General features: G+C 40.6%; 1 protein-coding gene across 2 annotated transcripts in view; it reads right to left on the bottom strand.

Annotated features, from left to right (window-relative positions):
* UGGT2 (UDP-glucose glycoprotein glucosyltransferase 2) overlaps window positions 1–24507 on the bottom strand; it is a 268510-nt gene that overhangs the window by 208705 nt on the left and 35298 nt on the right. For both annotated transcript variants that reach the window (XM_066580528.1, XM_066580538.1), the window contains exons 7-8: window positions 18592–18664; window positions 16200–16300 (exon numbers count right to left, since the gene is read on the bottom strand). In XM_066580528.1, the coding sequence (XP_066436625.1) occupies window positions 16200–16300; window positions 18592–18664 (174 nt within the window). The remainder of the gene's footprint in view (window positions 1–16199; window positions 16301–18591; window positions 18665–24507) is intronic.

Raw genomic sequence — 24507 nt, 5'->3', positions numbered from 1 at the left:
AATGAAAGAAAATGTTGTTAGGGCGATTGTATTAAAAATTGGGATTATTAATAAAGGATAAATGTGGCGATTTTGGCATTTTTTATGGTGTTCACTGTGCAAAATAAATGTACTAATTTTAATATTCACATAATTTTATTGTACAGGTTTTATTTATTTATTTTTTTTTAAAGTAAAACACTTTTTACATGAAAAAAGGAGGCCGATTGTTTTTATGTTGAAATTTTTTCTTTCAACTTTTTTTTATTACATCCCAGTAAAGGACTTGAACATGTAATTGTCAGAACAATCGTACAATACATTGTAGTCCTTCTACATAACGTCTGTCAGTGTAAAACTCACAGACAGCCCTGTAGACTTTGGTACGTTGCAGGCCTGGAGACCATTATTAGGCTCCCAGCTGCCATAATAACCCATCAGTTCCCCCATGATCTCATTACGTAGGAGAAACAACAATATTATTCAGAAGGAGGCCTCCCCTCTTTTTCTATAAAACCAATCAGATGACATCTAGGGGTTAAACGGCTGCTAAAGCAAGGTGTCAGCTGTATGATACAACTAGCACTTACAAATGTTGGTGCAGGTCCTGAACCCATATAATTACCACAAGGCGACGCAAGTACCAAAGGATTAAGTTTACTATTTGCCAAGTTTCCAAAATCAGAAGATTAAAATGCCATATTTAAAGAATAAGCTCTGGAACACGTTTAGTAAAATTCGGCATTTTGATTACAAAGATAAAAGTTGATCATTGTCGAATAACTCCAGTCTATGCATTACCAATTATACTATAGTTTAAACCTGCACGATGAGTAACAAATTATATGGTAGGGACAGGGTGTCATTATGCCGCTACTGTTGCATGTTCAGGTTTAGAGGATTAGGGACGGCAGAACTTTAACGCAAATGTGAACAGAGTCTAACGAGTCACCAACATTTTATAGAGGATTACCCATTGAAATAAACAATAAAAACCAAGGAATAGGCTTCATCATTCCAAACTGCTTTCAGGATCGAATTCTTCTTCTGAGGTTAGCAGTTCAGAGTCCCTAACGTAAAAATTGTACAGTACCTCCAGCTATAAACAACTCTCTATAAATCAATACTACAAGCAAGGATAAGAAACACCAGTAATACATCTTATCACAGAAAATATGCCCTTTTCTCTACTTATCAGACTCCTATCCTCTTCTCCCCTGTATTGATCACTAACTCTGAATTCACTGCTAAAATTGTGTTCAGAAGCGAAGAGGTGATACGAATTATCAGCTTCACTGAGGGGTTAGGTTGAAGCTGTTGCCCATAGAAGTCTATGGAGAGGAGTGCTGGTGGAGGGAACACACCCAAATACGCAAAAGGTGCAGCCTGAAGGACATTATACTGCAGTAAAAAAAATAGTGCTTATGCAAATCCAACACCAGGGTGAGACAATGGAACAATAGCAGTGTCCTGGGTTTGTCTTTGTGTCACTCCCTCTATGCAGCTGCTCCCTCCTACCTCTCTTCTTCCCATAGACTTCTATGGGCAGCAGACGTAGACTGATCTCTCAATGAACCTGAAAATCTGTTGGACTATGTGTAAACTGAGAGTAAGTGAAGGAGGCAGAGGAGGGGGAGATAAGTCTGAAGTTGAGAAAGGCACTTTTCTGTAATAAATGAAGATGAATTACAAAAATCTTCACGTACACCACTGATTTATTGAAAGTTATTTATAATTTCAGATACACTTTAAGGCCTCGGTCACACGGGCGATTTTCCGTGCGATCTGCGCATGCGCATGCGATGTGCGATTTTATAGAACCATTGCTTTGCAATGGTATCGGACACATGAGCGCTTTTTATGCGCTCGTCCGATAAATTATAGAACAGAAATCGCAAATCGCACCTATCTGCGATCTGCAATTCCTGTTCTCTTCTCTATATGCGCTCAATGGGGCCAGCGGCAGCAGCGCCGACCCCATTGAGAACATATAGAAGACAAATCATTCTTCTCTGCCACAGCTATAACAGCTGTGGCAGAGAAGAATGATGTTTGTCCATTGAAAGCAATGGGCTGCCGGCGATCGCACCATGAATTTTCGGGAAGGGCTTAAAAATATAAGCCCTTCCCTGAAATTCATCCAGAAATGTGTAAAAAGTAAAAAAAAAAAAAAAAATACTCACCTTGTCCCGGCAGACGGAGTTCAGCCGCGGCCGGCCGGCAGTTCTCCTAAACTGCTATGAGTAGTATTCAGCAGCCGGGGATTTAAAATCCCCGCCTGCTGAATGAACTGCCTCTGATTGGTCACAGCCCTCACCAATCAGAGACAGCTCTCACTCACCCATTCATATAAAAAAACAGAAAAAACTTTCTTTACAGCTGCGCTACAACGTTAACCCTTGAGTAGACAGGGGAATAAGCTTCTAGAAAACCGCAGTTAAATAGCAAGCAAATTTTTTTATTCCCCAAAAAGCAATCAAATACAAATATAACGTTAAAAGCAACGCGTTTCTGCGTCTAGCTGACGCCTTTATCAAGCTTATAGTAATCCTCTTCTATCACACATATAAATAAATAGACAGCATACCTTAATCACCAGTCCCGATAGCGTACATCTGATTTCCTCCCCTGCACCATGCTGAACGCCAGTCTCACGCATGTCTACAGGAGGCGGGGTTCCCCGCTACCCTGCTTCCGTCATCTGGCAGATACTATAGTGTACGTGCGTTCCACCGTGGGTATCACGCTGCGTCCCACGTGATCACTATCACGTGGGGGGCGTGGTTTCCATGACAACGTCGCGCTACTGCACCAGGTCTACCCCATTCCTAAGTGTAGCTGGGCAGACTTAAATACGCAGGGTTATAACCCCGTAAATGGATCGCAGTACAATGTTAGATAAAATTAAAACAGTATTTATATAAATACTGTATACAGATTACCCGGAGATGTATATTGTAGCACTTATAACCTACTCAAAGCTCATTTGTAAAAATGAATAAATAAATATATATATATATATATATATATATAAATAAATAAATAAATTTGTTATAATGTCCCCATGGATCAATAATATATACACTCTCATAAATAGAATCTATAAATACAATAATAAGTACATGGTATATAATATTTTTAAAGACACTAACAATCGCTATTAAAGTGCACGGTTATTTTTATAAGGCACAAACAATCGCTACCATCTAAAATAGTACCTCAATGCCTAAATAAAAAAAATGTTCTTCCTTAACATGAATTCATGAATGGGTGAGTTAGTGCTGCCTCTGATTGGCTCAGCACAGGGACCAATCAGGGGCAGCTCTCAGCTGAATGACAGCTCTGAGTGTCTAACCATGCGGTTAACAGTGTATATAGATAAAAACGTAGAAAGAATCATAAGCTCAAAAAAAGATCAGCAAGGGTATAGCTCAATGCGTTTCCCTCTCGATGAAGAGCGGTTCATCAGGAGCTAGAAGGAGCTCAGTCTCTGTCTTTACATCTATACTAAAGAACTAGCCATCACCTGTTTTATATCTGGTTGTAACAAGATATAGGGGTAGCTGTTTTTCTCAAATTTTATAAAAACAACATAATACATCTGAGTTTACCCAATTGAGTCAGCTCCTTCTAGCTCCTGATGAACCGCTCTTCATCGAGAGGGAAACGCGTTGAGCTATACTCTTGCTGATCTTTTTCTGAGCTTATGATTCTGCTAAGTTTTCATCTATATACACTGTCAACCGCATGGTTAGACACTCAGAGCTGTATATCTATATAAACTGACTTATCACACGTATTTGGACAATATATGTGATCCCGTAATCTTTCCGGATTTTCCATTAGGTGTTTTTGTACCCCAAGTTTTATGTTGAGTCTGTCAGCCCGTATACGTTATTTTAAAGCATACCAAATAAAGATTACCTTTTTTTAAAGTCTATATTTGTGAAGGGCTTCCGCTACGAGTACTTATAGACATTCCCGTCTCTGTGATCTGCTAATACTCTAACGAGCATCAAGCTCGACAGAGTACGTTCGCTCAACTCTAGTGGCTAACTAAACAAAAAGGGACAAAATGATCAACACCCAAATCGTGTCTAAAGTAGAAAGAATAACTTCAATCAGAATTAAATCAAGACGACTCCTCTACATCTAGAATATCCAAGGTGACCACAACTCATGAGCTTCAATATTCCCTATTCAGCTTCAGTTGTTTTAAACCACATCAAATAATGTGTTTGCACAGTTCTCCACAATTTTGGATCCTCTAGGGGTGTTTAGTGCATTACGCTATATAAGTATTTCATCTATGTTTTATCTCAGGAGGCACTATCTACAGAACTAAAAGAAGTTCTTTCCAGAGCAAGTCACAGAGAGGCCACTATGAAAACGTAACATTGAAGAAATCTATTTAAAACTTTCATAAGCCTCAAACACAACAAACTATCAATATATAGTCACTAAATCAAGATGGTATAGATGTAATGCTTCCACAAACAAGGAATACAAGATGGATAGAATCTATACCCTATTATTACCCTCGTTTCATGGCACTGCCTAACCAGAAGGACTCCATTCTGAAAAGGATGATCCTATACACGAACACACTAATATTGTAGCATGGGAATGATATGCAGGAGATCGGTTTGATATAATATGTAAGCCTGAAGCAGAACCGTAAGTAGGTTTGAAAGCTCGCATTAACATCATGTATTTTTGTTAGCCATTAAAGGGTATCATATCTACAAGATTACTTGGTTTCTCCTGCTGGGAACGATCATATCCACTGTTATGAGATACGTCAAGACTACATAGATATCTTTCATTACACTTCTCGCTCCAACCCTAATGTGGACGTCCAACCCAGCTGTACTTGATAGTAGACTGGAGGATCAGCTGATTAGCGGGTATACCACATGGCAGACCCCCTGCAGATCAACTATTCATGACCTTCAGGAGAGGTCATCAATAGTAAATTTCCGTACAACCTCTTTAAATAACATCTCCTTACCTCCAATGCATTTCCCCATAACTATACAAGGGCCAAAGTACAATAGGAAGGTTAAATTAGAAAACAGGTACTCCTCGATCTCTGATGATATGTACCTAAGTAACCAAGTAATACATTTGCTTATGAAGTACACAGTCTACTTGCACACTCCTTCAGATTTTCATATCATCATCCATGTCCAAATTGCGTGCATATCTTCCATAGGATGTAACGTAGGATGGATAATGGTACCGTCTCTAATGCTGAAAAATCCAGGGTACGTAACAGGGATACGTCCCGAAGCTGGAGAACAGGTATCCATGTGTCCAAGACTAAGAACAATTCTAATGACCAGTTATGTAAACTATACAAAATAAGTAATAATAAAACATAACAAAATAAAGCATGCAAATGATAAAACACTGTCTTACTGAGCTCATATGGCCTTATTATTGATTCACTGGAGGAGGACTTAAAAGGGTAAAAAATCCACAATATAGAAAACTAATAAACAAGGCATCCATTCTTGGCTCTACTCATCAGCTTTTAATAAGGCTGTCAATATTTTATTTTCTTTCTATAAACCTTGCAGCTAGAAAATACTATAGTGTATTGTGATTATATGCTGAAGTTGGCAGTGCTCCACAAAACACAAGCAAAATGAAAGCAATGAATTCTGAATAGAGTCGGAGTATGGCAAGGTCTGTTATAAAAAGAAAATGGCCAACTGTAACTATCAGTTATTGTATGCCGAGTAGTAAGAAAACATTTTAATGTAAGAAGCAGCTCGAGACAATCCTCTGTAATAAAGCAGGTAGGAGGCTGGAAGGGTCATCTGGAGTCATTTGTTTGGCAGTTGGAAAATGTTCTGAAAATAGGTTTGCTATCTTATGATATATGTGTGGATTTTGGTAATCATCATAGTCTGAAAAATATTCCACTACACTGATATTTAACTTGCCGCCTTTCACTAGATACAATCTGCGCATTATGGACGTCGGTGTGGACTCTGAATAAGACTTTGTAGAGTTGTTCAAGGGAAATCGCTAAGGACTATAGACATGACTGAAGTGTCAGACTCCAAGCCAATGATCCCAGGGGTTAACAGTGGTCTCCACCACAGCTCATTAATTTCAATACACCACAAAAAAGGCAAATAAATAGGATTTGATCTTCTACCTATTGTACACTAATGAATTTAGTCTTGATCTCCTTTAATTTTTCTCTCATTAAAGTATTCATTCTTAGCAGTGATCACAGTATTTGCCATGCTCATCACAAACTGGCTTCTTTTGTTCATTTCAGAAAAATCGCCAATTTGCATGATGTACTTAAGTTAATGAGTTGTAGCGCAGTTTGTCCCTATAGCTGTATAACCAACACACTCTTCCCACATTTTCAGATCCAAATGTTCTACTGAACAAAATGAAGATTAAATGGTGTGAAAATGCCCCAAATCTGCCATATCTGATAAGCATAATGTTAAAAAACAGATAATAGGCACAGTATAAGCATTTCTGTATGGAAAAACTAGCACATTTGTGGAAGTTATACTGGAGCTTCTAAAACACGATGCAATATGTTTGTTTAGGATCTAGTGTGTTTGATCTTAAAGCATAACTAATAGAGATTAGCGAGTATACTCGCTAAGGGCAATTACTCGATCGAGCATTGCCCTTAGCAAGTACCTGCCCGCTCGGGAGCAAAGATTCGGCTGCCGGCGGTGGGCAGGGAGCTGCGGGGGAGAGCGGGGAGGAACGGAGGGGAGATCTCTCTCTCCCTCTCCCCCCTGCAAACTGACGCAACTCACCTGTCACCCGCGCCAGCAGCCGAACCTTTTCTCCCGAGCGGGGAGATACTCACTAAGGACAATGCTTGATCAAGCAAATGTCCTTAGCGAGTATGCTCGCTCATCTCTAATAACTAACTTTTTAGATATATTACGCTCATTTAACATCTGTAAGTGTCTTATCAATTTTGTAAAATGCGTTCATTAAAAAAAAATTGCTTTACCACTAAAAATGAAGGCTGATGTGTAGCCCCTATGCAATCCACTGCTTGTTGTCAGGCACATAACTTCTCTAATAACTAGGACGTTAGGACACTTCTTTGCTGTGAGGAAGGGGCTCACTCCACAGGCTTAGCTTTCCTGCAATAACTTCTCTCAGATCTGCAGTCAGATCTCTCTTGAGGTTTTATTTAGCTAGCCTGCTATGTGCACTTATGTTTATGTTGTAGACACTATACTTGTCTCCAGTTTGCGGTGGGCAAAGCAGCATAATTCTTATTGGATTGATCTTTATTAGCTGCTTAACTAGGTATTGTGTATAGAGCATATATAGAGATTTCTAGGGATCTGACAACAGGCAGTGGATTTCAGATAGGCAGTATTTCAGCCCTGATTTACAATAGTAAAACAAAATAAAATTTTAATGAAAGGATATTACAATATTGATCACACACACACACGCACACGCTACTAGATGAGCATAGGTTGAGAAACGTTAGGTATGCCTCAACTATGCTGAAGTCAAGAACAAAGAAAATTGTAAAAGTAGAAATTATGAAATGGACAACCATAACTCAGCTCAATTGAGATAGTAGTTCCACACAAAAACACATGGGGTGACTTATCATAAAAGCAGTATAAAAAAGTCACAACTTTTGGCACACCTCCTAGCCAAGACAGATTTAACTATAATTTATGCCAAAAGCCGGCATAAATTATACCATATACCTGTGTCTGAAACGCCAGTTTTAAAGCCTTATTAGTAAAACCTTGGTAGCAGAATAATACCCCCCACCCGAATACTCACCTAACACTGCCTGTTACTTCCCCATAACAGCTGCTGTCCAGACTTTACACTGGCTGTGGCAGTGATGTGTTTGTTTATACACAGTTACTACAGACAGACAGCTTCCCCATAATGTCATCAATAACGTCCTGGATAGAGGCCTGAGTTGATTTAGTAGAAGCCCATGTGAACTATATACAGTACTTCACTGGGGCCAGAAGACGACACGATATTGTAAATTGAATGATGAAGTGCCAACCAAGTAAATTAATTAATGATTGGGGCAGGGGTCACACAAAAAATAAAATAAAATGGGGAAAAACCCTTCAATAGCTTACCCCCCTGGAGCTCTTTATTTCGTAATAAAGTAGGCTTGGAGGGTCAAAAAATTAATATATATTTGTCAATATAAAAAAATTCTCTTATCCAGCTGTAGTCCTTTACATACATGTATTCCACAATAAAACACAATCTTCCACGAAAAAGAAAAGTATTTGGAAAGGTAACAATTGTTACTTGGAGCCCAAACATTTAATGTAAGAAAAGTGGTCTTAAGTCAACAAGTCACCCAACTAGAGTTATGAAGAAAACATTCCCTTCCTTAGTCTTCCTTCCATCTCTCCCCCTACATGTCTATCTTACTTAGGTCACTCCCACTGTGTTCAAAGCAATGTCCATAAGCCCAAGCTTTTCATTGAAGTTGTAGAGTCAGCATGGGAACAAATCCCTCACACTAATGGCAGCAACGTTTCAGGGCTCCTCCCCTTTCTTCAGGCTCATGTGCAACATGCACCCACCGTCAATAAATGCATTATGCAATTGGATAATGATAATATCTCTTTAAAACGTAAATAACCACACAGAGAATAATTCCTATTTTTGAGACTTCGTTCAAACTGGCGACAAAGTCGCACGATTTTGTCGTGTTGCAGCAATGCGACAAATCACGTTGCAACACAATCGCGTGTTCGGTCAGTCCATGCTTTCCAAAAGGTTAATTCACACGTGCAAATGTTTTTGAGTGCACGACATCCCGACACAAAAACCTCGTGAGTCACATTATATGCACGCGTCTTGTAATGTTTTGTAGCCCATGCTTCCCTATGGAGTCTTCCTCTCTGTTGCATCACATGAAAATGCGATTTTCGTGCGGTGCGATGCAACTTTGAGCCATAACCTAAGCCCCAGCTGTAGGAAAATATGAAAAAAAGGATGCATCACCTTAAAAGTACTGTCATCTCCGGCGAGCCTTCTCCCAGTCACTATTTTCCTTCATCTCTTCTGACTGGGGATTGAAAAATCCCCACCTCCTGGAAGTGCTTCCTCTGATTGGCTGACGCTTAGCCAATTACAGCCAGTGCTCAATGAACTGATCACAGACATTCATCGAGCGCTGGCTCTGATTGGCTAAGCGTCAGCCAATCATAGCCAGCGCTCCCAGGAGATAAAGAACAGTGCCAGGGACTGGAAAGAAGCTGCAGCAGGGCCCGGGGCAACGGTTCTAAGGTGATGTATACTTTTATTTTTTTCTGCGGCTAGGGCTTATTTTTGGGGGTAGGGCTCATATTTCAAGCCCACTTCCTCCCACACCCCAAAAATCCTTGCATGTGGTGCTACAAAGTCATGCGATTTTGTAGCGCTACAAAATCTTGGTATTACCGCGAGAAACCACAGCGATATTGCACGGACCAGCAATGCAATATCGCCATGAATTTCTCGTGGCGATGCCGTGTCGCCCGTGTGAACGAGGCCTAAAGCCCAACTGCTAATTACTTTTTTTGTTTAAAGAACGTTATAAAAACAATTCTGCTATTAGGCCCCCATGCTAGTAATACAAAAAATGTAGCAGGCTACAAAACATAGCTCATGTGAAAGAACCCAATGGAAACTTTCGGCTTCACATACACGCATTTTGTAGCGATGTCGCATCGCTACAAAATTGTGCGATTTTGCAGTCCGTGTGAAACCAGCCTAAAGTTGCATAGTTCATTTAACCCATTGATGTATAAGGTTTCCAAACTATGAATCCAAAAAAACCCTTTTTGAAGGAATTTTTTCTTTCTACATCTGCTCCACTAACCAACCTCTCCAAAGATAATCCATTTCATGTCCCATACCTTGTGACACTTTCCCCAAAAATGTTTGGCTATGCTAGTGTCACCAAAGTTCTTTTTTTGAAAAGAGTCTTCCTCCTTTTTCTGTCCCAATATTTTCTGGCCACAAGATCCAATGGCAGACTAATGTTCACTATGGCGCAACTTCACAATACGTGGAGCCTGTCCAACGTATGCTTTCCCACACGAACAATCTAATAAATATATCATGTTAAAACTATTACATGGGAAATAACCATGAACCTTAATTTTATTTCCCTTCATTGGATGGTGAACAATCCCTTCTTTTATGATGTTATGACAATTTTGGCACAAAAGACAGGGAAACATGCCATTTTGGGGTCCAAGGGAGCAATTATTTAGACATCTTAGTCGCTAGAATATTAGCATGTATGAAATCATTATGAAGACATTTACCCTTCTTATACACGGACATTGGTTGTTCTTTAAACAGATTTTAGATCTGATTTAGGCATATCCCAATACCTAACAATGGTTCTCCATATTTCATAAGCTTCCATGAAAACCTTGGGCTTATGGACGTTGCTTTGAACACAACCCATTTCTATGTTTGAAAACAAATATACAAGAAAACTAAAAGTGAAGAAGTTTAGTGGTGTCTTTGGACTGTTGTATGCATGTATCTCCAGTGGTGGCATCCAGTAAAGACATGAGGTTATTCCTTCGGTTTTGGTATATAAATTTGGATGGTCACTCCCACTGCAACTTCTGCACTTACATGGATGGGGAGAAAAGTTTACGTTCTAGGAGGATTGCCTGCATGACAGCCCACAAGCTTGTATAGCAACACAAACTCCTTCTCATTGCAGTAAATGGCGTTACATATGGTTTTAGTATTGCCGTTGGAGTCAACAGATCCGTAGAAGAAGTTTGCGAGCTTATTCTAAACAAAACCCTGTCTTGCCGCAGCCGTTCCACAGAAGGCGTACCAGTGAAAGGGCTACGATCCATCTAACACAGAAGCAAAGATGCCGTATTTTACCTGAGGAAGTTACAGCAAGGAAGGACCAACATGTAAGACATCAACATAAATGTAAGATGACACATGAACCAGATTTATCCCTTTGCAAGCTAATGAGAGTTTAACTCGCATAATGCTACAACTTTGCCTCCTGTGCATTGTCTGCTCTTTTTAAAAAGGGGAAAAATGTTTGCTTTCTCTAGCGTTAAAAATCACTGTTTTGTAATTGCGAGAATATGTGGTTACCATAGCAACATTAGACTGCAGTGTACTTTGGGGACACATACATTTTATCTTCCAAGACACTTAGGGGGCTGTTTTATATAGATTGAAGTGACAATTCTAGTAGTAAGTGCCATTAAAGTCAACAGGGAATGTCAAACAACACTGTCAGAAAAGCCTAATAAAGAATAATTCCCTTAATATTTCAATGACTTACTTCAGGAACAAATGTCTGACACGTAGAAAAATAGACCTTAAATGAATCAGACAAGCAATTTTTAGGACAACAATAACATACTGCACAGTAATGGGGAGAATCATTAGTCCTTGATGACTTAACCTAGATATATTTGTACATACCCTCTCAATTAGCATGGCTAGCTGGGGAAATTACTTGTTCTTGACAAAAGGCGCAATGTAATAAAGATGAATATTCTGGTGTTCAGCAGAGGTAAAAATGTAAAAGTAGTCAGACCAGAAGATAGAATCCAGGCATCTCGCAGTCTGTGGACCACATGCTTTGGGTGTTATTTTAGGAGGTTGTCCAAGACCCCTAAATGATATTTATTGAACCATTACTGTGACTACTAACATTTTTATAATATGCTATCAAAAAAATGACTAACCCACTGGATGGTCACATCCCTGTCAAATTTACTGAACTTTGGCTGACGTTATCTACGCACTCTGGGAAGTTTTGCGTCTCAGTGTGTACATGTACATCAGCAGTGCAGCTCACAGCCATTCATACAGCCTGCAAAGGCTCCTGGGATGTGTACATAACATCAGCGGAATTTCAGAAATTTGACAACTCTGGCACATCAACAGCCAACACATAGGTGAAATGGGACTTAAGCAAATTAGAAAGATGTTAGTGGTAGCAGTAATAGTTTAGGAATTCCCATTTATGGCTTTCAGACAGCCCCTTTAAGCAGGATAGGACTGGTCCAATAGAGAATCAAAACATATGACACAAAAAGGCTCTGAATCAGGTGTTTCTCAGCTCCAATTCTCCGGAACCCCAACAGGTCATGTTTTCAGGATACCCTATAGTAGGAACACCTGTGGCAATAGATAAGTTACCAACAATAATTACATCATCTGTGTAATACTGAGGAAAACCCGAAAATATGACCTGTTGGGGTCCCTGAGGACTGGAGTTGAGAAACACTGCTCTAAATAACTAGCCAAGCACAGCTCCCAATTTGGGTCCAATCACTTTTCATTAGGGTCTAGTTCCTGCATCCATAAATAAGCCATTTATTTGACTGTATACTATCCGGGGTCCCCCTGAAAATAGACCGTACCCCAAAAATAAGCCCTAGCTGCATTACATAAAAAAAGGATTCATTAACTAGCAGGCTCAGTCCAGGTCCCTCCTGTTCTCTGGAGCTCCAATGTGCTTCTTGCAGTCCTCAGCCACCCATAGATGGTCACTTCCTGGTTACGGTATTCATAAATCCCACCTCCAGGAAGCGATGGCTTTGATTGGTTCATCAAGCACTGCATTGATTGGCTCTTTAACCAATGCTCAGCCATCGCGTTGTGGAGGCGGAATTTATGAATTGGCTGAGCCGCGGCATTGATTGGCCAATTCATAAATTCTGCCTCCACAACACGATGGCTATGATTGGTTCTTCAACCACTGCTCAGCCAATCAATGCAGCATTCGATGAACCAATCACAGCCCTCAAATTGGTTCATCGAGTGCTGCATTGATTGGCTGAGCAGTGCTCAAATCCAATCAGAGTCATCGCTGCCTGAAGGTGGGATTTATGAATCCTGCAATCAGAAAGTGATCTTCTGTGGGTGGCCGGGAACAGCAAAAAGAGTGTCATAGCTCCGGAGAGCAGCGGAAGGGACCTGGACCGAGGCTGCTAGGTAGGTATAATAAGACAGCCCCTCCTGAAAATAAGACCTAGTGCCTCTTTTGGGGCAAAAATTAATATAAGACAGGGTCTTATTTTTCGGGAAACACGGTATATGGCTGCAGGAACATGGAAATCCCTCTTAATTATTATTATAAATATATTTTATTCCATGATGTTAACATTCAATGGAAGCTGTGCCTGACTTATCAACCCAGGCCGCTACAATGTGTACGGAGCAGTCAGATAAAAGCAGATTGCTGAGGTAAGGGAGGGGGGAGAGAGGAATGACCTGTGGATAAGTCATCAATCATCAATATTTCAGATTTGGACAAACCTTTAAAGAGTATTTTTGAACTTGCAAAATTTACAGACTACAGTTTGGAAGTTGCTTTTCCATCACTATACAAAATGTATAATGTCAGTAGCAAGATTAACAAAAAAATTTTTATATCACATTGATTACAATCTAAATAGTTAAAAGGGTTTTGTATTATTGATGACCTATCCTCAAGATAAGCCATCAATAGTTGATTAGCAGGTGTCCGCCACTCAGAACCACTGGTGATCAGCTAATCTCAGATTCTGCACTTATTCTGCCCAAGCCGGATGTTGACAGTTCCACCCACATTGTGGTGGAATCCAGAAAGTGTGATCGAAGACATAGCTTCCATTCGAATCAATAGGAGCTCTGCCTTCCATTACACCTTCAACTCCAACCGCAATGAGGACAGAGCTGTCAACATCTAACTCGGCTGCAATGAGTGCGGAGTCAAAATTAACTAATCGCTATAGGTTCCAAGCGGCGGACACCTGCCAATCAACTATTACATATATAGTATAGTATATATACTAGTACTATATACCATACATACTATAGTATTTTAGGCTGAAGAGAGACAATGTCCATCTAGTTCAGCCTGTTTACAACCCCCCTTCGTTGATCCAGAGGAAGGCAAAAAAACAAAAAAACAATGCGGCATGGTAATTAATAGTACTGGAATACCGCTTTTAAGTGGTACGTATAATACAGTATGTCACAAGTGTAAGCTTTTGCTTGTAATCTGTAGAAATTCAGATCTGCCAGACATGTTACTTCCATTGTGGATACCTATAGCTAGAGGAATCCACTGCAACCTTAAATGAAGCTTCTAACTTTTTATTAAACTTCAAAGAATAGACCGAACTAAGGAATTTCATGGTCCACAATTACTGGACATAAAGATGATGCTATTCAATGTGTTACTGGTGAATAAATACGTCTATTAGAGATTCCAATAAAGAGCATTTTTCCAATTTTCTCTGCATAATTGTTTCTGTATTAGATAATCCTAAATATCTCTAGCTATCTTATACCCATTTTTATATGTGAAAATTCTCAGATCATTTTGGCATTATGGATTCTGTAAGTAGGGAAGACAATGGCATCTTCTAATAAACCCTTTTTGCATGTCTTATTGGGCACTAATAATAGCAATGTATTTTCTTCTGCTACTACTCCGATCTTGTCTTGTGCCATGCATGAATAGGCAATTGTGCCGAATGAGGCTCTGTTACGAGTCTCCATCAAGATTACATTGTATTTGATGGGAAAATAGCATGGCTGGTTAAACTTTAATCTACCAACCAGCAGTTTGCCTAACTACAGAAAGATATTTCAGAAAATATAAACTTTGAGTTTTGGCACTAGGCAAAACAATAAATTATTACTTTCAGCTGATCTGTAAAGACACAAAAAGCATTGCGGTAACTTCTTGATTCCTTAGTCATTCTTACATAAAAGAAAATTCTAATGGCTAATTCCCCCAACATTAAATGCTGAAATAATTGTGCTAACAAGTGTATGTGGCATTTATTAGGTTTTCATAAGAACAGAATATTTAGCATTTTCCTTTCCCATAAATCGAAGTAAATGTTTTGCTTATGTTAAGTGCTTTCAGAGCATTGACAACATTTAGAGACACAATAAGGGAGTAAATGGTTACAGACAATGAGCGCTTGTGAAGTGGATTCACATTAGTCACTATTCTGATGGCTAAAGTACAATATTAGTTTGGCAGTAAAGACAACTACACGAACAATGAAGACAAATCTTCTAGTGCACTTTGAGATTCGTTTTAAACCCATTGTGGCAACCGAACATATTGTCATCAGTATTACATATCTTTGCATCAACGAGGATTCTGTATCCTCTTGCAGCTGCAGTACATTCTGCAGATTACTAGGCAACTGAACTCACACAAACACTTGTATTCCTTTAGTAAATGGAACTACGGGCTCTTGTTTTGGGACATACTAAGCCAGAAAACAGGAAGCCTAGAGAAACTGTATAAGGGTCCTTTCACACAGGCGGAATTAGTCCACAAGGTGCACCGCAACATGCAGCGAATTCCACACCAAAACCAACAGGGTAACCTACGGATATGGATGCAAACTGAGCGGTGGGGTTACATTTATGCAATCTTTCAGTCGTTTGAAAGATTATTTTAGCATGTAAATAGGCCTTAAGGCCTCATGCACCCAACGCATGCCAAATGAGTGTCATTTTGTAATACAATGGGCCAGTATGCATTAAAATATCTATTTTTTGCCATATAGGGGAGCACTGCTGAGCTTTCCTATACAAATAGATACACTAAGAAAAAACAAAACAAAAACACACCGCCTGGTACAGTATGGTAATGTTGGAAGCCTAGAAGCAACTTTGGGCATTACATTAAGTTTAGTAACCCTATACTATTGAAGTCATCATACACCGTAGTGTGTTGATGCTTTCTTTATCACAATTAAAAGTGTAAACCACAAGTAAAGGACACCTATTTAGTGAAGACTGAGAATTCTATCTTTGTATAAATCGCTGAATTCCATAAAGAAAAAAAAAACAAAAACAAAGAATGATGTAAATGTGAATACTTTGTATTTCTAGCACCATTTTAAATCCATATTTACAGTAGATTAAGATTAACCTGGTTATACTAGTTTAGAAATTGATGGCCTACCTTTAGGATAGGTCATCCATATCCGATTGTGTAAGGCCAACTCCCAGTACAACCGCCAACCGGTTGTGTGAAGGGCTATCTGCTCTCTTGTGAGTGATGCGGCTTCTTCGAGGTTTACATCAGAGTACAAGCATGTTTGTACTCAGAACACTCTACTTCCACAGCAGTTTCTTCCATTGAAGTGAAACCATCAATTTTTAAAGTCCAGATAACCCCTTTCAGCAATCTTATATATTAACTCAGAACTCACCTTGCAATTCCCAGACTTTCAATGGCACCATCTCATTAGTGCTTTCAATCAGATGTTTCCGGAATTCAACTAGATTGTCTTTGAGATCAGGGTACATTTGTCTTGTAATGAAAACAAAAGAAACAAGGGGCTTTAAACACAATTTAACATATTTTACACATTACAGCATCTCATTGTACTGTAGCTTTAAAGTTACAATCCAAATTTATTGGAGAAAGGAAACTAAGTATTTCCACAGATTGAGTATCTAGACGACATTATCAGCTTCTTTATGTCAGCTAGGTAAAATGCTATGAGAAAGAAGATTGCTATGTAAGACTGGAAAGCAACAGAGAAAGATGCTTTTTCATTTACTAGTTAACAAGTAGAAACGTTAACAGGTGACTATAGAAAATGCAAAAGACTGCTGGATATCCTAAATCGAGCACACTGTCAAGGTAGAGGTCTTCGGGTCTTTTGTTATGGATCTGATGTGAAATCTGTAGCTCATTACTTTCAGTGAGACTCTGCGCCCCTCCAGCTTTACTTCACCCAACTGTACTTGACATACCATTCCCTATTTGCATATAGGGAAGGGTGTAAAACATAGCTCTTCGTAATGAGGGAGCCAGTATTTCACGCTGCCCAAGGTTAAGCGGGATGAAACTGCTCCTAGATTCCACTGAAGGGTATATTAATACGTAGCATGAAAATCCGCACCATTGGTTTGATGTGGATCCACAGTAGAGTTTACCCCTTCATTTGAGAAGGATTAAAACTACTCATCAAACAACACGTAAAATGTGCACCAACGGTACAGATTGTGCTGCTTTTTTTTTACATGGATTTGCCATTGTGGAAAATCTGCAACATTTCAGGTACATGCGAATGTATCCTAAAGGGGATTAGTACTAAAATATTAAAAAGGCTCAAATAACAAAAAGTATGATTTCTTAACAGTCAGGCCATGTTCAATTCTGTGCCAAAAGCTCTATCTGAAACTCCAGCATACTGCACTATTTTTTCCGGTGAAATAAAGGAGGGCATGCCTAAAACCAGATGGACCCCATTATATTTAGTGGGGTTTATGTGGCATCGTCCCTGTCCTGCATATGCAGATTCAGCATTTCAGTTTTATCTGTTGTTCATCTAGGCTAGAGCAAAGGAAATCAACAGCACTGGTGTGAATCTGCTTAGGCCGCATGCGGAATTGGGCCCTGGCAGTAGCGGCGTCCATGCGTACTTGCTTTCTTTTTCCTTTCTCCGTACTGCAGACATGGGCCTCCGATCGAACGGCTTCCGTTGACTTCAATGGAAGCAGTCCACGCGGAATCTAAGCACAAATGGAGCATGCTGCGATTTATCATCCACGAGCGGAAATCGCAATTGGTTTTCTGCTCATGTGCATGAAGAATTCCTTTTCCATAGCATACTATGGGCGGTATATGCTATGGAATCCAGCGGTGGACGCTCACTCCGGATTCCGCGATTCCAATCCGCCTGTGTGCATGCACCCTTATTGTGTAATCTAGATCTTGAGCTCTTTTCTTGACAGCAGTGTTGTCTTCAGTAGGAATGATTGTGCAACCTGTTGATATAGAATATGATCCATGTATATACAGAACAGATGGGGTATCAAACAAACCCTACCTGCCACCACACATGCTCAAATATGGTTGCGATGTAGAAGATAAATGCTTCTGTACTATGGGAATTTGTAAAATATTTGGTAGATAAATCGTTAAGAATCAAAGTAAAGAAAAAACCTCAGGAATAATCTTGAATAGGTCTTAAAATGTGTGAATTTAACCCTTTCCAATCCACTGTCTGACATCTAAAAACATTATGATTTAAGGCTGTATAGCTCCCATGTTGGAAGATATCCATCGCTGGTTCGCTTACTTCTCGCTGCGTGTAAAAGCTCCCCGCTCAGTGTTTCATATAGGATGTGAAGCGCTGTGTGAGAAGTCAACGATACTCAGCGGTGATCCGTCTGTCTAAACGTTCTACACAAGCGGTAACAAATAGCGGTGACGTCACGCGTTCATATAGATCATTTAGCCGACAGTCGTCCCGTGTAAATGGAGCATTATAGAACATGAGAAAGTCAAGGTTTCTTGAATTTAAAGCTTTACAAACTTCAAGACAATGGCCTCAAAGAAAGTACCTGATCTGCTCAAAGTGAACTGTTCAGCTTGCCAGATAAGAAAATGACAAATTGTTTCAGCAGCTGGGCTCGGAGACATTGATTGGACTGAGTGCAGGAAGAGCCTGACAAGTGTCTGTCAAATGTAACATGCCCATTGCTAACAACTAGAGAGAAGAACAGCTTGCACGGCTCAATCACACACATGCAGCCGTATACAGTAATATTTCACAGCGCACACAGATAATTGCCAGTTTCTAAACTTACATCAGTTTGTCAAAGTAAAATCCTTGAACATCTTCAGCGGTTCCATCATGTGACTTATTGGTAGAATTGATGGCTGCGTTTACAAATGAGAAAACATGTCAGTTAGCAGTTATTAGACTTTATGGAATTACTATAGCAGAAGACTCTTATCGTTTTAAATATGATCAATGCTTAATGAAAGATCTATAGGGAGATGCGGGAAAAACGGAGCGTTGCAAGTGATTCTAGGCTGTAAATCCATAGCAATTTACAGGACAACAGATGTGGATGGGTTTTTTAAACACCCTATTTGCACGATGAGGTCAAGTTCTGTATGGCAGTATAAGCATGCCAGGGATATGCCAATCCACAGCATGGTCATTATGTTGCGGAAAAGCCTCAAGCAGATTTCACCTTTTGCAATAGCAAATCCACATGCACACAGTCTTGGATTCTTGGCAGATTTGTTGAAGATATTGGAATATATGGCATGTCTCTGACTGACTCACATGGGTATAAGCGTTTTTCGGTCCACGCAGCGTATTTACAGATTGAAAATCCCCTATTGTCTGCGTACTTAGATTCTTCTGCTGTGTTTTTTTTGCACGTAAATATGCAGCGTACTTACACGTGCAAAAGAAAAAAAAGCAGAACAGTCCGTTGTTTTGAAGGCCAAATATGCCAGTTTCCTGCATATGCACTGTGGATTTGCTCTGGACCATTCACTTCTATGTCCTATTTCAATGCATAATATGCACTGTAGTGGCTCAGAGTTAGTGGGGCATCTCCATAATGTTATAGGTCGGTCTCATGCCATTGTCTTGTCAGTGTCTTAGTCTAAGAGTGCATTCCAGTCCGAGTCAGTGCATGGAGTGTTTCTGACAAGTCTGCTGATTGAACCCCACAGACATTGATCGGTCTGTATGTGGAGAATGGAGGAAGCTAAGCGATTCCCTTTTGCTTGGCCTGGGCCTACTCTAACTAGGATATGCTGGTGCTACCACTAAGCACTGAGGGAGAAAGAAGGACCGCTACTTGAGAGAGAAAGGCACCAGAAGTGCGAGTGTTGACCAGTACAGTGTTGGAGAGAGAAAGAGAGTCGCCAGGAGTGGGATCACACAGATTACTAGGACTGTGAATTGTACGGATTACGCCGAGAGTCCTCCCTGTCACATCGCCTTCTATGAGTGTAATTGTGCCAAACTAGTGTTGCAAATTGGTATTTGCCGAAGTTACAGTAAACGGGCATTACCGACCGTTCCTGGTTTGTCCAAAAAGTTTCCGTTTGTGGACTAAGCTATTTGATTTACCAAGATTCACAGCAGAGAATGAAACAGTGGCGTCACGAGTGACAAACAACTTTAAGGTAACTCATTGTTACTTTTCCCTGTGACCTCCCCCAGCAGTGACTTGAACGGGTCCCAAGCTACCCCCAGGGGAGAAAATGGTAGAGCCACCGTAACATAATTATCCTTATCTACCCTGCCATCTCCTCGGCTGTGGGCCCGCTCTTTGGACGCTGCAGCACCAAAATAGGGCGTGCTGCATATCATAGAATGGTAGAGTTGGAAGGGACCTCCAGGGTCATCGGGTCCAACCCCCTGCTCAGTGCAGGATTCACTAAATCATCCCAGACAGATGTCTGTCCAGCCTTTGTTTGAACACTTCCATTGAAGGAGAACTCACCACCTCTTATGGTAACCTGTTCCACCCATTGATCACCCTCACTGTCAAAGAGGTTTTTCTAAAATCTAATCTGTGTCTCCTCCCTTTCAGTTTCATCCCATTGCTTCTAGTCTTTCCTTGTGCAAATGAGAATAGGGCTGATCCCTCTACACTGTGACAGTCCTTCAAATATTTGTAGACAGCTATTAAGTCTCCTCTCAGCCTTCTCTTTTGCAAGCTAAACATTCCCAGATCATTTAACCGTTCCTCACAGGACAGGATTTGCTTACCGCTTACCATCTTGGTAACTCTTCTCTGAACTTGCTCCAGTTTGTCTATGTCTTATTTAAAGTGGGGTGCCCAGAACTGGATACAGTATTTGAGATGAGGTCTGACTAAGGAAGAGTAGAGGGGGATAATTACCTCACATGATTAGACTCTATGCTTCTCTTATTACATCCCAGAATTGTGTTTGCCTTTTTGGTTACTGCATCACAATGTTGACTCATGTTCAGTCTATGATCTATTAGTATACCCAAGTCTTTTTCACATGTGCTGCTGTTTAGCCCAATTCCTCCCATTCTGTATGTGCTTTTTTCATTTTTCTTGCCGAGATGTAGGACTTTGCATGTCTCCTTGTTAAATACCATTCTGTTAGTCGCCGCCTACTGTTCAAGCTTTTCTAGATCTTTTTGAATACTCTCTCTTTTCCCTAGTGTTAGCTATCCCTCCTAGCTTTGTGTCATCAGCAAACTTGATCAGTCTCCCATCAATTCCCTCCACCAGATCATTTATAAAAATGTTGAACAGCACTGGGCCTAGGACAGAGCCTTGTGGTACCCCACTTGATACATTCTTCCACTTGGATGTGCAGCCATTTATGACCACTCTTTGAGTATGATCTCTCAGACAGCTGTGAAATCACCTAACAGTTGGCTTGTCAATCCCATATTTGATCATTTTTTCAATCAGAATAGTATGAGATACTTTGTCAAATGCTTTACTAAAGTCAATATATAATATATTGACCACATTTGTTTTTTTTTACTTTAGTAAATACGGGCAGTGCCTGAGTGTTTTTCAGTCATCATATTCCTTTTTGAAGGATCATTTTGAATAAAAGCTAGGGCAGACAAAAAGTGGAAAAGGTGCCTATAGTAGAGCAACCAACTAATCAGATCACTTCGTTTTCTAATCAGCACTTTTAGTCTTAAGGTCCTTTTACATGAGACGAATGTCATGCAAATGATGCACGACATTCGTCCCAGTGTTTCCTCGCTCCCATGCTCCTGCACGGGAGCTAGCAGAGCGTGCTGGTTCACGGAGCGGCCAGCAGGGGGATGGGGCAGTGCAGGAAGTTTCTTTCCTCTCGTTCCCCCGCCCCTCTCCATTGAGATCACACAGTGGCCGTTCGCTACTGAACGGCCGCTGTTTAAACAGCATGATGAGCTTCATCGCTGATCTTTTATGCTGCATAAAAGATCAGTGATGAACCTCATAGCTCATCATGCAGTATAAACAGCGGCCGCACTCATCGCTTGTGGTCTGCCACCAGGAAAACCGGATACCTGCTGCCTCAGTGCTGCAGCTGGCTGTCAGCTCCGTGCCGCCTGTCGCCTCTGTGCTCACTGATGGCCGCTGCCCCACAGACAACTGGCAATGCTGGCCCACCCTGCGCTTGTGGTCCGTGGCTGGGAAAGGCAGCCGGCTGCCGCCTTAGTGCTGTAGGCAGCTGTCAGCTCTGTGCCGGCCGCCGCATCTGTGCTCACTGATGGCCACTCCCCCGCTGATAGCTGGCAATGCTTGTCCACTTTCTGCTTGTGGTCCGCCGCCGGGGAAGCTCCTTCCAGCTGCGAATCCTTAGTGGGCTTCCAGGACCTACAGCTGAACCAGGTGTGCAGCCTATCATGTATGTACAGGGGGTGTCACCCCCCTGTAAATCTTGCCTCCACCAGGACTTCCTGGTGGTGGTAAGATACAATAATACCCAACTAGCCTATTGTGCAGTGTACTGGCATAACTATAGGGGATGCGGTTGCACCTGGGCCCAGGAGCCTTAGGGGGCCCATAAGGCCTCTCCTCTCCATATAGGGAGCCCAGTACTTTGAATAAAGCATTATAGTTGGGGGCCTTTTTACAGGTTTTACATTGGGGCCAGGGAGCTTCAAGTTACGCCTCTGCATTAAGGGGTTAAGAGAAGTTGGGGGGCCCCCCAAGATAAACTTTTGCACCCAGGCCCATGAGCCCTTAACTACACCAGTGTATCATCATACTGTGAAAGGCTGTGTCTGCACTTCACTGCACTTTATTTATAACAGTTGCAGACTTATTGGCAGTTTCTTCTCCTCTCCAACTAATTTTATCTGTCAGTTCAGAGACAAACTGAAACACCATCTCCCCTTTCATCACCTTAACAAAACAGCAGCTATCCTCCATTTCATTGCTACTCCTGTGTGCTCTACAATCATTGCTCTCATATAACATGCTAAAAACTTATTTCATGTATCCGCTTTTGTCCCCAGGACAGGTCATCAATTACTGATCATCAGGGTCCGCCACTTAGTATACCCAACATATTATATAGAATTCCGTCCTTTAAAACAAAAAAAAAAATCCACAATTTTTGGACCATATTGTACATGGTCACATATTATATATATGCACACACACAGACAATACCAAGAAGGTAGGTTTCAGACAGGATTTGAACCACAGTTCTTCTATGTTGAAGATAGTATTCTTAGCCACTACATTACCGCATATTACCCAAATACATATACACGGTGTCAGCTGTAAATCACTTATTTAGTGCAATACACACCTTCACCTTCTGGATCCTTTTTTCCAGCAAATACCAATACTGTGGCAGAAGAGGTATACTGAACATACACATCATCAAGAAATGTAACGTTTATTGTTCATACACCCAGTGCTATAGATATTGTCCATGAATAGATAATATTATACTACCCAACACATGCCAGCCATCAGAGCAGTAACAGCTAGAGGGAGAAGGCTGCGGTGCTGGGCTGTGTTAGTGAGCATGCATTACCTTCTTCTAAGGTTACAACTGCGCCTGCTCAGAACTCTGGGTGATCCTCTGCTCCTGAGTGCCCGCCCAGCTCATAAATATTCATGTGGCTGAGACAGGATGGTCAGGAGAGGAAGCTAGGGACCTCTGACCATGGTCAGTATATCTGAGGACATCTCAAAACGAGGACAGCAGCGAACATGTGACTCAACCTGATTGAAGCACAAGCACTCATTTGGGGTAAATAAAATGCATTGTTGAACGCTTCAATGAGGCTGGCAGTGGTGAAAGGTTAGAAGTCTGTAAAGTCCCAGAATGCCCCTTTAAGCAGTGCAATGATTGAAAGTAGTCCAGTTTCTTGTCTGTTAAGAAACTTCAAATTACAACACTGGTTACAGTAATATTTCGTGTTCTTGCCTTCAAATTCTGTAATAACACAATTTGTACAGTTGTGAATGGGCATTCGTCAGTAACTGGCAATGGTACATTGCGAAAGTGTACTATCTGGTGTACATTTTAAATAATGTGGAAATCTAAAACTGGCTGGAAAGCAGCAGTAGTGCAGATTTGCAAAAAAAGGTACTGCAGTTCAGCTTGATGATTTAGATGGACATTTAGAATAATGGCAATAAGTGGAACCGTTACAGGAATTTTGAAAATTTCGCCCAGTCTTCAGAATACCCCTTTAATTCAATTACTATTGTCATTATTTTCTACAAAAACAACACGAATAACAAAAAGAAAAGCAAAAAAAAAGCTATATATAGAGTTATCTTTAACAAGACAACACTTTTAATAAGATGTTTTTTAGTCTATCTAAAAAGTTTTCCAGAGTTTCACCAGAGGGTAGCAGAGCACACAAATGCCTACCAATCTGAAAAGGGCAGCGCTGCTAAGAATCTTGGCATATAGACACTAAACAGAAAATAACTACTAAGGATGAGAGAATGTACATGATTATGTAGAAAAAGATCATGTAGCAGGAGGTTAGCATTTGGGAAGAAATGTCTGTACACAGCGTCGAGGAACTTGTCAGAACAAAGCACAGTGAACATAATTACAGTAACAGTGAAGCCTAATGTGTCAAGAATCCAGCGTCCTTCTGTGTCCTTTCCAAAGGGCTGACTGCTGTCTTCTAGTAGACAAAACATGAGCATTTCGATTTGATCTAGTGCTTTGCGAGGCAGAAAGTAATTTACATCTGATTTACTGCAATCTTTGGTTTTGGTCTATAAGACTTT

Source organism: Eleutherodactylus coqui, chromosome 1 (genome assembly GCF_035609145.1).
Source record: "Eleutherodactylus coqui strain aEleCoq1 chromosome 1, aEleCoq1.hap1, whole genome shotgun sequence".
Classification (NCBI taxonomy): Eukaryota; Metazoa; Chordata; class Amphibia; order Anura; family Eleutherodactylidae; genus Eleutherodactylus; species Eleutherodactylus coqui.
Note: the sequence above shows the minus strand (reverse complement) of the source record. Positions and strands in the feature narration are given on the sequence as shown.